The following is a 16,050-nucleotide window of genomic DNA, read 5'->3' on the forward strand; positions in this document are numbered from 1 at the left end:
TCCCACCTGACTGGAGTCCCCTGCAGGCTGAGAAACATGGCCACCTAGCTGGCTGGGCAGATGGAAAGATAAAGCAGAGGCAAACAAGAGAGGAAAGGGAGCTGACATCCTAATTAAATCTTACCTGCTGAGCAGCATCTGAACATTTTTTCGGAGTTTCTAAAACAGCAGATTGAGACTCTGGGTTGAAAAGGAAGAAGACAGGCAATATGTTAAAGGGCAAATTTTCCCATTTCTCTGTTCACAGAATGAAACGAACTGTAATATACCTTCAACCATAATAAGCATCCAAACACCCAGGTTATACCTCCGTGTTATGAGGACATGACTGCTTTTGAGTACATGTAACACACAAAATGACACACTCATGTCATTAGGTATTTTTTAAATTAGATTATCTCTACGCCCTTCTTTACACATCAGTCATGATTATTTGTCTCAATTGCTAGTTTCTACTTTGTGCCATGAAGTATCTGCCAAGACATTCACTGTTCGTATTATTCACTTAAGTCTGCGCAGTGACAGAAGCCAACTCTCCAGTCTGGAAGGGTGGGATCTTGGATGCCTTACCTGACTACTGACAACTGACCTTCCACTCTCAGTGAGAGGTAATGAGCACTCACCAAGAGGCACTGAGTAATTGTCATTTGAGAACCTATGGGACTGAAAATTCTTCATGCTGGAAAACCTAAGGGGTAACCAAGGCCATGTTTTCTTTTGTTTTTTAAGCTAGGGGATACTTTCCTCTAAGTGAAGCTTGCACGGGAGTTACATAAAAACCTAGGAGAGCTTCCAGGAACCCCCAGCTCTCTGTGCATGGGAGTCTGAGAGCGACTCCCCTTCCCCATCCTGGGCATCTGCAGTGAGGAACGGAGGCCCCGACACAGTGGCTGGTGGCGAGACAAAGATGAGTCTGTCTCCTGACCTTCACGCTGCTCCCTGCCCCCGACTGGCATGCAGACCAGACACCTGACAGCACACAGCTGTCGCTCTGGGGGATACCTCAGACCTTCCCAATTCAGCAGCATTTTAGTATGTGACATGTATGTGACAATGCATACAAAAAATAAAAGGCAGTCGTGGTTTAAATCGTACAACATATTGCTAAACTAAATTGAAAGTTCTCATTTCACTTGGATTAAAGCACCGTCTCCACCTGGGCCCACGGACCTCCTTCCACCTGCCCACACCCCTACCTCTCTGACTCCACACCCGCTCACAGGGCTCCGGCCACACTGGCCTTCCTGCCGCCCTGTAACACGCCAGTCCCGCTCTGGCCACAGGATGTCCAATGGGGCAGGGGGAGAATGTCCGCCCCCGCCCCCACCCACTCCCGGTAGCACCCCGTTACCCCGCCCCCACCCGCTCCCGGGAGCACCCTGTTCCCTCTCTCTCTCCACAGTGCGGATTCTCTAAGGAAAGCCTGCAGAATTCACTTGTTTGCCGACTTCGCTCTCCCCTCGACTAAGTCAAATGCTGTGAAGAGAGACTTCGTAGATTCTTCCTTAATGAATCTCCAGCATCCACAACAGTGCCCGGTGCACCACAGATGTTTAAAATATGTGTTGAGTAGTTGTGGGAGGGGATGAAAGGAGACATCAAAGAATGAAGAAAGCATGGAAGCGAAGCAGCAGCCCCAGGACAGTGGGCGCTGGGCCATCACGAGGCCTGCACCTGAGCTCAGAGAGCATCTTTCAGAACAAAATCACTGAGAACAGCATGACGTAATCACTCACCAACACGTGTCACTGTGGCAACAGAATATTAACAATGCAGGCCTTTTCCCAAATACTGCATTTCACTAAGTTAATCGAAACGTTTGTCTCTTACACTGACAAATTTCTACTCTGAACACAACACCAGAGTTGGCCAGTTTTGAAGAAAGAGCTTTAACATCAAAGCGAGGACAGTTAATATTAAAGCAAATCCAGACTCTTGAATGCCTTTTGTTTTCTGCTGGTTTTAGTCACCTCCAAATCCTCCCAAACACAAGAGACTTGAGACAAGGTCCTGGGGCTTTGTACAGACGAGAACATTTTCTCTTCCTGTCTTTCTATGTAGATGGTGCAGGAAGAGCCCACAGGGTCTCCTGGGGTGGTCACGAATAGTTTGTTCCCTTAGAGATGCACGCAGGGTTTCCCAGCTTTTCTCTATAGCCCTAGACCTCGTGACCTGCCCAAGAAAGCAAACCTCTGGCTCTGATGGTAAAAAGAATGTGTACACCTCACCAGAACAATGAACTAGAAAGACTTATCAATATTGCAATTTTTTGATCACCTACACCTAAACTTTGAGTTTCTATCTAATTCAATGGCTACCTGAATTGAGTTCATTCTCCCACCCTCACCTCTTTGACTGCACTTACTTCCTTGAATCAGTGTGTTATGACATCTAGGAGAAATTTATATGCCAAAATATTCTCTTCAAAATCATAAGCTGTAGTACAGGAGTTCTAGAGGGTCAAGATGTTAAGGTGAAAGGAATGTATAGAATAACTATAAAGCAAGGGGAAAATGAATGAGAATAATCAAGAGAAGAAAGAAAAATAAATGTCAAGGAGAAAGAAAATAGGAGAGAATAAAAGTAAGAAAGAGAAAAAAGAAGGAAGGGAAAGAGAAACAGTAAAGAGAAGCATGAAAAATCGCAAAAAGCACTGCCCGTAGAGGGAAGCCACAGGCCTGGGCTGCACCCAGTGAGCTGCCTCTGAGCACCTGCCGAGTTGGGAGCCCGTGGGCAGGCAGGTAAGAAGCCCACCGGGCTCCAGAATCCTCAGAGCAACGACCTCTCGTGAGAATCCCCGGGCCCTCGCCCCGACATCCTCCCTGCAGGGCCTGGAGCTTTCGGGAGCCCCTCCTCCTCAGCCCCGTGTCCGCAGACAGTCCAGACAGCCCCCTTCATCAACAGGATGGCTGCTTTCGGAGTGACCCAGGGAAGCTCTCAAGGGCACATCTTAACTGCCAACTCCTCCACTCACCCGCCCTAAGGATTAAGAAACTAGACTGGTTTTAAAACATTACTGTGGGGCTTCCCTGGTGGCACAGTGGTTGAGAATCTGCCTGCCAATGCAGGGGATATGGGTTCGAGCCCTGGTCTGGGAAGATCCCACATGTCGCGGAGCAACTAGGCCCGTGAGCCACAACTACTGAGCTTGCGCGTCTGGAGCCTGTGCTCTGCAACAAGAGAGGCCACGACAGTGAGAGGCCCACACATCACGATGAAGAGTGGCCCCCGCTCGCCACAACTAGAGAAAGCCCTCACACAGAAACGAAGACCCAACACAGCCCTAAATAAATAAATAAATAAATAAATAAATAGATAGATAAATAAATAAACCATTACTGTGAAGCAAAGTAGGAGAAAGAACCTTCCTGACAAAACTTCAAATGTTCCATGTTTTTAAAGTTACCTCACAAACGGCTCTGGACCCCCCACAATTCCAAATATGTTCTAGAAATGATCTCTATATCAACACAAATAGGCCTATGACTTATAAAACAAAACACATGTGGATGAGTTTTACATTTGTAGAGGGGACAGCAAGAAAAATAAGCGGGACATGACATTCTGGTAGGAAGGGAAAGTAAATCAAATCACCCCTTTAAATATACAAAACATGCCTTCTGAAAAATGAACTAAGAAGTCGCTAAAAACTTTTACATTTTAGTGAGAAATGCACTTATATAAAATAACTAAATTACGCTTCTTTAATTCTATACATCAATTTGATTCAAATCTAGTCAATTTAATTGAAAGAGAATTCATTAAATTTCATTTAAATAGCATGACTTATGATTAGTGGCCTAACAAATGGTAGATGTCTTTACTTCTGGTATACCCTGTCCTTCCACAAATGAAGATGGGGTTAAACATGTAATTTTCCTAAAAGGAGTCAACACTATTCTGCATATTTGATTATTTAATAGTCTGGATCTGCCCATCATTGCCAACAAAGGTTGTCCACACACGGGCGTTACCTTGCATATATAAGGGGGAAATGCAGGCTGATTAAAAAAAAAACTTAACATGGAGAATCATTTCCAGAAGACACAGTTGATCTGTTCTAGAGCATTTTATTCCTTGAGAGATGAATGCCATCGAACATCCCCCAGCCCCTTACAGAATCTCTGCTTTACCTCAAGTGAACATGTGTTAAAGCATTGGGACAAACCTGGAAATAGGGTGAGGATGCTGTTATTTGCATTTCATCCCACAGAATCTCCTTTATGAAGAACCAGTAGAAACCCTTCTTTTGGATACGAGAGGACAGCAAAGTTGTCCTTCTGTGACTGTTGCTTTTCATTTCACAGATACACAAGGTGTGATACAGACTTGTTTCCACTTCCCTTCTACCTTAAACCCAAGGCATAAATTTCAACTACCTTTAAAAACTGCAAGTCCAGGGCTTCCCTGGTGGCGCAGTGGTTGAGAGTCCACCTGCCGATGCAGGGGACACTGGTTCGTGCCCCGGTCCGGGAGGATCCCACATGCCGCAGAGCGGCTGGGCCCGTGAGCCATGGCCGCTGAGCCTGCGCGTCCGGAGCCTGTGCTCCGCAACGGGAGAGGCCACGACAGTGAGAGGCCCGCGTACCGCAAACAAACAAACAAACAAACAAACAAACAAAAAAACTGCAAGTCCTTCTGAAATACACTTCAGCATGCTAGTTCACCCCAGCCTCATTTTATTGCCCCATCCTAAATTCCTTTCCGTTTAATCTGTTTTCCTTTGTAATCCTTTTGTACACCTCACATATTCATAAGCTGCTCATCTTTTTTTTGGAGCCAAGGTGGGTTACCATTCTTTCAGCCAGCATGTAAACAGATATTTTAAGATTTCTACACAAAACGCTTGTCATGTTTCTAACAGCTCTCTTTCCATATTTTCCTCCAGGATTTTTTGTGTCCAGAACTGCCTTTCTAATATCAGTCCTCCATTCACTCTCTTGATCATTCACATTTTTAAAGGAAGATAAGAGCCTTGATTTTCCAAAGACACAACAAGAATGATCAAGTCTCTGTTCACACCTAGACATCTTGACCCTGTTCTCCACACATTCAAAACTAAAGTTAATTCTCTCTTTGTGTAAATCTATCGAATAACTTTTGAAGCTTGGTAGTGAGCCCCTAAAATCATCCTCAAGCTGTTTCAGCACACAGCATTCCATCAGATACTTGCATTCATATGCTGAGTAGATATTTTATTTATTTTTATCTTTTTCAACAAAAGATCTTCATTTATTCACTTAAATATTTAAGTATATACTATGTGTCCAAAGGTCTTGAAATGTCGGGAGTCTACACAGAAGACAGATATGTAGAGACAGAAAAATTACATATCTAAATAATCCACATGATAGAGATATAAATAAAATGCCACAGGGCTCCAGAATAAAGAACCACCGTGGCAGGGAGGTGGGTTGTATCAAATAAGTAAAGGAAAATGAAAAGAGTAGAGAGAAAGAGAAAACAAGGTAAGTAAAAAGTTTTCTTCTTATTACTATTTCTGCCACAAACTTCTGGAGCAAGCACATTGCTTCCTAACTTCTCTTCCAGCCTTGTCCTTCCAGGAAACATTCTACAGACTTCAGACAGTCAGGCTCCACTGTGGAGGCAATGTAGACAGGCTGCAGGGAACAGGCTGGGAGCCAAAGATTCCCAGGAATCCATAGCCCTTGAGGCTTCACCGCAGCCTCTGCACTCAGACTCACATAGCAGAAGGTCCATTTCTACATCAATAGGTGAAGGTGGAGAAAAGCCCGTTTCACAAAATGGATCATGGAAAAACAAAAGTGAGTCTCCCGAGAAAGGCAGCACCATGAATCTGAATTAGCTGGACATGTGGATTAGAAACCAGTGTGGAGAAGAGCCAAAAGGGGAAAAAAAAAGAAAAACCAAGTTGTCAATTTTTTAAGATGGAACCACAAGTCTTTCTTCTTCAAAAAGAAAAAAAGTCATTGAGCTCTTTAAGTCAAAACTGAAAGGGACCAGATGCTGCAAACAGTGATTTTAGCCGTGACATCCTTGCACCAATCACAGTCAAGTACACTGGAAATAGTTTATCACTGTTAATAATCACATTATCAAAGACTACAATTCATAACTATTTTTTTTTAAACAGTAGACTCTATGCACAGTTTTTACTACATTATCTACATTCTCACTCTTACAACTGACTGCTTGCCTACGACAGGGAAGGTGAATGCCCCAGAATGAGAATGCCCCATGGAATCACAGCAGGAAAAGTTTAGAAGGTCCATTAGACAATTTGGACAAAAGAGCTGTTGGGCTGTTGGGTTTAAAACAGATCAATTGGAGAAAAACAAGTCACTACATTAAACTATTTTCTACTTACGTCCATCATCCTCTTCAAGAAGGCATATTTTAAAAGGAGACAAGTTGTTATATTAAAAATTACTGCTCTGGCATTTTGCAAGCTACATCAAATAATGAAGAAAAAACTAGGTTACAAACTTCCTGACATCAATTCCGACTATCATCTCCTACCAAACTAAAATTCTGATGATCACTAATTAACTTTCCATCTAGTGTTCCTCCAGTATACAATAAAATCAGTAACATAAAATGTTTCAGTTAAAGTTGAGAGAAGTAGACACACTAGGAAAGAAAAAAATGAAAACATCATCCTAATCAATGATGTAAAACACAAGATATGAACAACTGTTAAAATAACTCATTGAAATTGACCGATTCTACTATATCTACACCTAGTTATTTCCTAACCAGTAAGTAATTTTTAACATAAACAAATAAAATAGTGTATTTAATGGGATCATTACTTTTAGTTATATGCTTTTCCTTTTAAAACTAAATATGCTTTTATGTGCTTGTTTTTTTCAGGTGTTATGTCAGCACTCCCTCTTCTCTGAAGGTCTACCTTGGCCCTTGATCAACTGTTCTCTGCACCACAGGAAACTCAGAGCCCTACACAGAACACGTGTCCTACGTTGCATCTCTTGTATGTGGTTCATTTCAGGGAGTACAGTCCACCAAGTAAACACTAAGCAGTGTTTCAAAAGCATCAGACAGTAAAAGGGGGACATGCAGCATTAGGTGGGAGCCCCCATTCAGTGTCTCAGTGCAAAGAAGAAACAGGTAAATGCATTACTCCAGGACTGGGAGAAAAACAGAGGTTATAAGCACTAGGCCCCTCTGCAGACCTTTGGGCAGGAACCTAGAATAAAGTCCCTGACAGTGTGGGTCATTGTTGGCTTTAAAGGGAACTCATGAGTTAGACAATGATAAACAACCAAATTCCATAAAAACATTGTTACAAAAATAGGATTCTTAATTCAATACAATAAATACAAAGTGCTTTCCTAGCTTCGGGCTCCATATAAAGCTGACAATAATCTCATGTTACCTTCAAAATACTTCAAAAATAACACAAAATACTTTAGAATGACACAAGGGACAAAGAGAAAAAAACCACCAAAAGGAAATATTTTTTAGAAAAATATTACATCTGAATACTGAACAATTTTTTGAATTACTTAAAATTTAGATTTAGTAAAACATGTTTCTCTATTTTGCCTCTGTCAGTTATCTCTGAAGGCAAAGAAAGAAACAAAGAAAAGTTCAAAGGAAGCAGTAAGGGAAGAGACAGGGGAAAGAGGTATGGTGGCCACCACCCTTGAAGCCAGTAGGCAGAAAGTTCCTTTCCGAGCTTTCAGCCCATGCGGAGTGTGCAGCTTCCCCCCGGGTGGTGGCCACAGCTGGACCCCGAAGCAGTGGTTCTCGGACTTTATATACACTGTAGTAACTGGACAACCCAGTGTCCCGTTCCCCAGAACTCAGCAGCCTTGAAGATGGGGCATAAGAATTTTCAATTTAACAAGCTTCCCGGTGATTTAGCTTGAGTTATATGCAGAGTATAATCTAAGAAATACTTGGAAGAGAAACCCAGACTCAATACCCAGTAGGTGCTGCACAGTTATTCAATGTTACTTTCAGAATATTCACTCTTCCCGGGGGCCTACCTGTGTCAGCATCCTTGGGCCTGTGTTTTTCGTCAGGAGGTTTAGACGGTTGCCAAGTAGCTGGGACTCTCCTGGGAAACTGCCCTTCTATATAATCCAGTGAGTGTGTAGGTTGACTAACTGCAGCCCAGGTGTAAAGTTGATCTTGCTATATTTCAAAAAAAAAACAAAAAAGCTATTTTAATTCAATCATGAAAAAAATGGAGTCTTCTTGATTGATATTTGCAACATCATTTATATCATAAACATACGTGTGGGGTGCATATATATACACGCAAACATCCATAAAACATTAAACAGCATTTTATACAAGTCAGTGTAGATTCATCACATAAACAATCCTTCAAACGAACTTTTCATTTTCATAACCATACGTGTTTCAAATTCTATTCTACGGTAAGATTTAAGTCTCTATCTTTGGGGGTAGGAGGCCATGTGGGCCTACAGGGAATTACAAGGTCAGAAAATCCACTCAATCACAAAGCCCCCTGATGAGGCATCTTCAATGCACTGGAATACGATGTCCCTTTGAAATCTGTTTAAACACTTGTGGTAAAGTCAGAGAACAGGCAGCACTGGGCATGAAGGACCATAATAGCTTTATCACCTTCAAGAGCAGGAAGCCCAGGAAACTGATTATCGTGCGTCCAGGTTGGGGACTGTTTGGGAGACAAACTATGAAAAAAAAAAAGTAAATGAACCTGCCAAGAAAAAAAGAACTGGGCAGGGATCTGGCAAAGAAAGCTCTTCCCAGCTGCAGACCAAGAGAATCCAGACAGAATGAGAAGCAGGCTCGTAACTACACCTCGTGCCAGGAAGCCAAGTGGGAACCTCACAAAAGACGCCACACCAAGGCCTGTGAACAACTTGGGAAACTGCCCGCTAGGATTTCAGGGTGACAGCTTCTTCAGGACGCAGGCTCACAATGTACACAAGCCCTGGGTTCTCTTCGTGACGTCTTCCTTCCTTACAGGTATATTTCCCTAAACCTTTTGATCAACATAAAAAGTAAAGCAGAGAGAATAACAAAAAACATGCTGTAACCACCACGCTGAAATTGTGAACTTGAGTGAACGGATGGAGAGGCACTGATATTTCTGTAATTTGTTTAACAAGTTAATTTAAGAACTTCATAAAATATTCTTCAGTGTCAACAGTAAAATACAATGTATAGATCATTTAGTTTAAACTTCACCTTTAGGGACAGTCACTGGCCTTAACTGAGAACTCAGATTCCTGGGTCAGTGGTATTGAATCGGAAGGGTCCCAATGCAGACCTGGCCAGCATTTCAGCCAGTCACATCTTTCAAGTATTCATACCTTGATTGACATCAGAGGCTTTGCTATTTGGCCTACTGAATATTAAAAGTAGCTTTTCCAGCACTGTTGACAATAGCCAAAACATGGAAACAACCTAAATGTCCATCAACGGATGAATGGATAAAGAAGATGTGGTACATATATACAATGGAATATTACTTAGCCATAAAAAGCAATGAAATAATGCCATTTGTAGCAACATGGACGGACCTAGAGATTATCATACTAAGTGAAGTAAGTCAGAAAGAGAAAGACAAATATCATATATCACTTATATGTGGAATCTAAATCTAAATGAACTTATCTAAGAAACAGAAACAGACTCATAGGCAAAGAGAACACACTTGTGGCTGCCAAGGGGGAGGGGAGTGGGGGAGGGAGGGATTGGGAGTTTGGGGTTGGTTGATGCAAACTATTACGTTTAGAATGGATAAACAACAAGGTCCTACTGTATAGCACAGGGAACTATACTGAATATCCTGTGATAAACCATAATGGAAACTAATATAAAAAAAAAGTCTATATGTGTATAACTGACTCACTTTGCTGTACAGCAGAGATGGGCACAACACTGTAAATCAACAACACTTTAGTAAAAAAAAAAAGTAGCTTTTCATTGGCAAAATGAGTGGTTTAATTAGCATGATATTAGAAATGAGCTCTCATTGGTAAAATAAAGGAATTCAATGAATATGGACCAGCAAAAACATCAGACAACGTCCTCATTCTTACAAGAACAAGGTAAGACATGGGCAAGGGGCGAGGTCAAGGCTCGATGCCCTGACAGTGTTGCATCCAGCGCTGGTCTAGGAAGCAACACCCAGGCTGTCGGCAACCACTCGGCACAGAATCCTACAGTCCTCATGTCCGCATCACGTGAAGCTTGCACGTAAGGAGCAGTCAAGCACTCGCTGCCAGGGGAACGAGAGGTATGTTCCCTAAAAGGGGAACTCTGACCTAGCGTCACCATCCTACTAGTAAACCTATTCAGCCTCGGACTTCATCTGCGTCATATAAAAGAGGCATCATCAGCAGCTCGGGGGACAAAAGGTTGCCCTCAGGATTTCATCACTCACTGAAAAACAAAGTTTGCTACAAGCACTCTGCAAAAGCCAGAACAGCCCGGCCAGTCCTGCAGTCCTTCAGCCCCACCCCAGGACTGGAATACATTACAGCTCGTGATGACAAAACCTCTCCTTCATCGTGTGGCTCCACGAGCAGAGAAGAAGCAACCACAAAGCTCTTGCATGGCTCTTTAACATCTACAGAATCAGATGTCAACTCTTTGACCTGTCGTTCAAGTTTTTCTATATTCCTCCCATTCATCCTCCCAGATTCATCTCCCCGAGTTTCCTAAATCAAGCTCCACTCCACTAGAAGGTCCCACTTAGCCTCCCCACCCGTGGAATCTAACCGATGATTAAGTCTAGCTGGGGTGTCCCCTCCCCACTCCCAAGTCACAGCGCCGACAGGACGCCGGCCACCCCTTATGTTGACAGCTACCAGCACGTGATCCGGATCGGTGACCGAACACGGTTTTGAGTGTAGCTCGTCACCTCTCAACTTCCTGAACTCCTTCAGCACATGAGGTGTGTACACAAGTCCTGTCAATCTCCCCAAGCACTTGAGAATATTAAGACGACTCCATAAAATCCGCTTAGTGTCTACTGAATTAACGAATTTGTCAAATAAAAGGAAAAAATGAAAGAGATGGTTTGTCAACATGAGCAGCAGCTGGAGCTGGGGATCTCATTTTCTTTATTTGCTTATTAACAAGGTGCCAGAGGGATACTTTGTGTGCATCAAATGGAAAACAAAGGTATCAAGTGATCCATTATATCTAAACCTATTCACAACTACACCATATAAAGAAACATATGGAGCAGATAAAACTCCTAGGATATAATCAGTGCTGTACCCCAGACAAATCTCATAACTTTATGAGGCCTCAGTGTTCTCACCAGTAATTCAGGAAAACTGCCTGCTCTTGTCTTTTTCGCAGGACTGGAGTGAGGTGGGTGCAAACACTATGTGGAAAGAGCTATGAAAACCACATGGTGTGATTCAAGTATAAGCACCACGACTACTACTTGTTTTGATTTTTTTAATCTATGTTTCATTAGAATAATCACACATTTCCCGTATTTTGAAAAGTCCTTTTAGAGGAATTAAATATTGTCATCAAATGTACACCACACCATGTGGTTGTTGAATCAGCACGAAATCTTTGCTTTATTCTGAGAAGCTAGGTGAACAAACTGTAGTCTGCAAAGTTCCCTTGGCATCTGTGCTGATTGTCACTAAGCTTTAAATTCAATTAACAACCGCCCTGTGGCATTTCCTCAACCATCCATGCATGTCTTTTTCTCTGTTGTATTTCTGTTTAATATTTCAAACATGTATGCGTTATTTTCCCAAGTAGAATATGCAAGCTTCCTGCCACCAGTCACCAACCACATCCTATACCCCTTGTTTTCCGCCGGTTTTATTCTGTATACATAACAGACACACAATGAGTATTAAGGAATTGGAAGGGTCAAGATCAATAAAATTGTCTTTTAACAAATTATACCATAGTTTTATATGAGTTAAAACAGGAACACTTTTCCCTGACACTACTCCACCGCCTTAAATTCTTAAAGCCTGTTTTGATTTTTGTTGAACTGGATCATTTATTCCTATTAAAGAAAACAAATACATGCTTTCAACCTTAGGCAGATCAGAAGATTTAAAATCACAGTCTCAAAGTGGCATAAACAGGCCACAAGCTAGTGATCCCAAAAAAGAAAACAGTTTCTTTTAGCAGATATTTCCCCATCTTTTAACTGGCCTATATATAATAACCCCCCAAATAACTCAGAGCTGCAATTCACAAATAGTTTATTTTAGAGGGCCCACTAGAAAACTGTAACAACTGAAGTGAGGCATTCTAAGAGTGCTTTGTTGAAACTGCTGTAGTCAAGATGAGGGTTTGGTTGTCACCTTTTGATAATATTTGGTAACGTTTCTGTTAACCATGCCTTCGGTCTGTGCATGGGGGAGGATCTAGATTACTCCCTGAGAGGCGTGGCTGCCCTTCCTATGACACTCCTAGGACGTGTAAGCACGTGGCCATGGGCTGCCCTGCGTGTGGGAACAATCCTAGTCTGGGCTCTTCACCTCCTCAGCTCTCAGCACTGCCTCAGCTCCACTGTCTGTCTTTCAAGGCCAAAGGGTCTCTATTTGAGTGGTAAATACAGTCCGTATATCCCAGACATCCCAGCAAGTGCACTCTCCTAACAAACTTCGAAAGTTTGACTGACAGCAACAAAAGTAAAAAATTGCCACGAAGTACGGCACACGACCATTTCTTTACATGCACGCTATCCATCCCTGGAGTACAGAGAAAAATCTGTCAGGCCAGCAGACGGCTCTCAGCCTGTACCTGGTCACACTGGCCTCAAGAACTGCTCCAGCCAGCTAAGCCTGGGCGTGACCACTAAGAACAATACAGCAGGCCCTCAGGGAGTACACGGAGGGTGTGTCCATCCCCTTCCACAGCACTCTCTGGAGAAGGGTTCTGAGGATCAAAGGTCTCATCTTGGAACTTTACAGCTTCATTTGAGGAATTAAATACTTGGATGGTATTGAGTTTATTTGTGCTTTGTTAATGCCATGGACGTGATGTGCTTTTTGTTCTGGCTATTGGAAAATCTGAAATAGGTAAATGGGCCGCATGTCACGTGTTTTCCAATTCCAGAATGTATGCTTCTGATTAGCCTCATTCCTACCTCCATTTATGTTCCCTGCACAGCTTAGTTTTGTCTTTTTTTTTCTTTTGTGCACTCATGGCTGAATTTTACTATTTTACCATATCTTACTTTTCTTACTAATCATTGTAAATACTATTGGGAATAAGGTGGTGATGAACACATTATTGATATTAGGGAAATGATGGAAAATCCATTTATCTACTTTAACTCACTTGGACTTTTTATGATTGGAAGGATAAACAGTAGATGCACTGAAAGTAGACTGAACTGTACTCACGATATTTTGGTTTGCGTTGATCATTTAATCGTTAAAAAACAACAGCACAACTATATAGAGTCACTTTGAAATAGGGGAAATAAAAAACAATAAATAATCACTACTATACACAACAGCATCCACTGGGTATATTTTCTAATCCTTCTTTTAATATATTCTACAGCTGTAATCATACTGCACATGATTTCATAATAACATAGTGTAGACTTTTTTAACTACTGCATCATTTTCAAACTGATAATTTACATTTTTGCCACAATCATGACACAGTTAATATTATACTGTAGCCATTTAATCAGCTCTTGACAGAACACGTGAATGTGACTTCCCAAAGCACCCCTGGTTCATAATTAAATAAGAAATTACAACCCTGGAAGAGGACACTGACCCTTGAACAATGTGGGTTTGAATTGAGAGGGTGCACTTACATGGGGTTATAAATACTGCCATGCTCCACGGTCTGTGTCTGATTGAATCTGCGGATGGACAGGAGCCACAGATATGGGGCCAACTACAAAGTACAGCGAGATTATCTCCTACATTATTCAAGGGTCAACTGAGTACATAAAAATGACAAATAAAAATGAATAATTACCAAGGCTTGATTTGTGACCCAAGATATGATCTATCCTGGAGAATGTTCCATAAGCACTTGAGAAGAAAGTGTATTCTGTTGTTTTTGGATGGAATGTCCTATAAATATCAATTAAGTCCATCTTGTTTAAGTTATCATTTAAAGCTTGTGTTTCCTTATTTATTTTCATTTTGGATGATCTGTCCATTGGTGAAAGTGAGGTATTAAAGTTCCTTACTATGACTGGGTTACTATCAATTTCCCATTTTATGGCTGTAAGCATTTGCCTTATGTATTGGGGTGCTCATATGTTGCATGCATAAATATTTACAATTGTTACTTGTTCTTGGATTGACCCCTTGATCATTATGTAGCGTCCTTCTTTGTCTCTTGTAATAGCCTTTATTTTAAATTCTATTTTGTCTGATATGAGAATTGCTACTCCAGATTTCTTTTGATATCTGGAGCTGGAGGAATCAGGAGCCCAGACTTCAGATCATACTACAAAGCTACAGTAATCAAGACAGTATGCTACTGGCACAAAAGCAGAAATATAGATCAATGGAACGGGACAGAAAGCCCAGAGATAAACCCACACATACATATGGTCAACTTATTTTTGATAAAGGAGACAAGAATATACAATGGAGGAAAAACAGCCTCTTCAATAAGTGGGGCTGGGAACACTGGACAGCTACATGGAAAAGAATGAAATTAGAACACTCCCTAACACCATACACACAAATAAACTCAAAATGGAATACAGACCTAAACATAAGGTCAGACACTATAAAACTCTTAGAGGAAAACATAGACAGAACACTCTATGACATAAATCACAGCAAGATCCTTTTTGACCCACCTCCTAGAGAAATGGAAATAAAAACAAAAATAAACAAATGGGAACTAATGAAACTTAATAGCTTTTGCACAGCAAAGGAAACCATAATCAAGATGAAAAGACAACCCTCAGAATGGGAGAAAGTATTTGCAAATGAAGCAACTGACAAAGGGTTAATCTCCAAAATTTACAAGCAGCTCAAGCAGCTCAATATCAAAAAAAACAAACAACTCAATCCAAAAATGGAAAGAAGACCTAAATAGACATTTATCCAAAGAAGACATACAGATTTCCAACAAACACATGAAAGAATGCTCAACAACACTAATCATTAGAGAAATGCAAAGTGAAACTACAGTGAGGTATCACCTCATACCAGTCAGAATGGCCATCATCAAAAAATCTACAAACAGGGCTTCCCTGGTGGCGCAGTGGTTGAGAGTCCGCCTGCCGATGCAGGGGACACGGGTTCGTGCCCCGGTCTGGGAAGATCCCACATGCCGCAGAGTGGCTAGGCCCGTGAGCCATGGCTGCTGAGCCTGCGCATCCGGAGCCTGTGCTCTGCAAGGGGAGAGGCCACAACAGTGAGAGGCCCGCCTACCGCAAAAAAAAAAAAAAAAAAATCTACAAACAATAAATGCTGGAGAGAGTGTGGAGAAAAGGTAACTCTCTTGCACTGTTGGTGGCAATGTAAACTGATACAGCCACTATGGAGAACAGTATGGAGGTTCCTTAAAAAACTAAAAACAGAACTACCATACGACCCAGCAATCCCACTACTTGGCATATACCCTGAGAAAACCAGAATTAAAAAAGAGTCATGTACCACAATGTTCATTGCAGCTCTATTTACAATAGCCAGGACATGGAAGCAACCTAAGTGTCCATCGACAGATGAATGGATAAAGAAGATGTGGCACATATATACAATGGAATATTACTCAGCCATAGAAAGGAACGAAATTGAGTTATTTGTAGTGAGGTTGTTGGACCTAGAGACTGTCATACAGAGTGAAGTAAGTCAGAAAGACTTACCATATGCTAACACATATATATGTGTTAGCATAAGTAATACATACTTACCGTATGCTAACACATATACAGCGAATCTTAAAAAAAAAAAAGTTCTGAAGAACCTAGGGGCAGGACAGGAGTAAAGACACAGACTTAGAGAATGGAACCGAGGACACAGGGAGGGGGAAGGGTAAGCTGGGACAAAGTAAGAGAGTGGCATGCACTTATATATACCACCAAATGTAAAATAGATAGCTAGGGGGAAGCAGCCACAGGGA

General features: G+C 41.7%; 1 protein-coding gene across 1 annotated transcript in view; it reads right to left on the minus strand.

Moving 5' to 3' along the window:
• Positions 1–16,050, minus strand: part of FMN2 (formin 2) — a gene marked incomplete at both ends in the record, with an annotated part of 311,706 nt that overhangs the window by 212,025 nt on the left and 83,631 nt on the right. Inside the window, 2 exons of the mRNA XM_081254035.1 lie at positions 125–180; positions 7,995–8,142. Coding sequence (XP_081110161.1) covers positions 125–180; positions 7,995–8,142 — 204 coding nt within the window. The remainder of the gene's footprint in view (positions 1–124; positions 181–7,994; positions 8,143–16,050) is intronic.

Source organism: Mesoplodon bidens, assembly GCF_964165515.1.
Source record: "Mesoplodon bidens genome assembly, chromosome: 1".
Lineage (NCBI taxonomy): Eukaryota > Metazoa > Chordata > Mammalia > Artiodactyla > Ziphiidae > Mesoplodon > Mesoplodon bidens.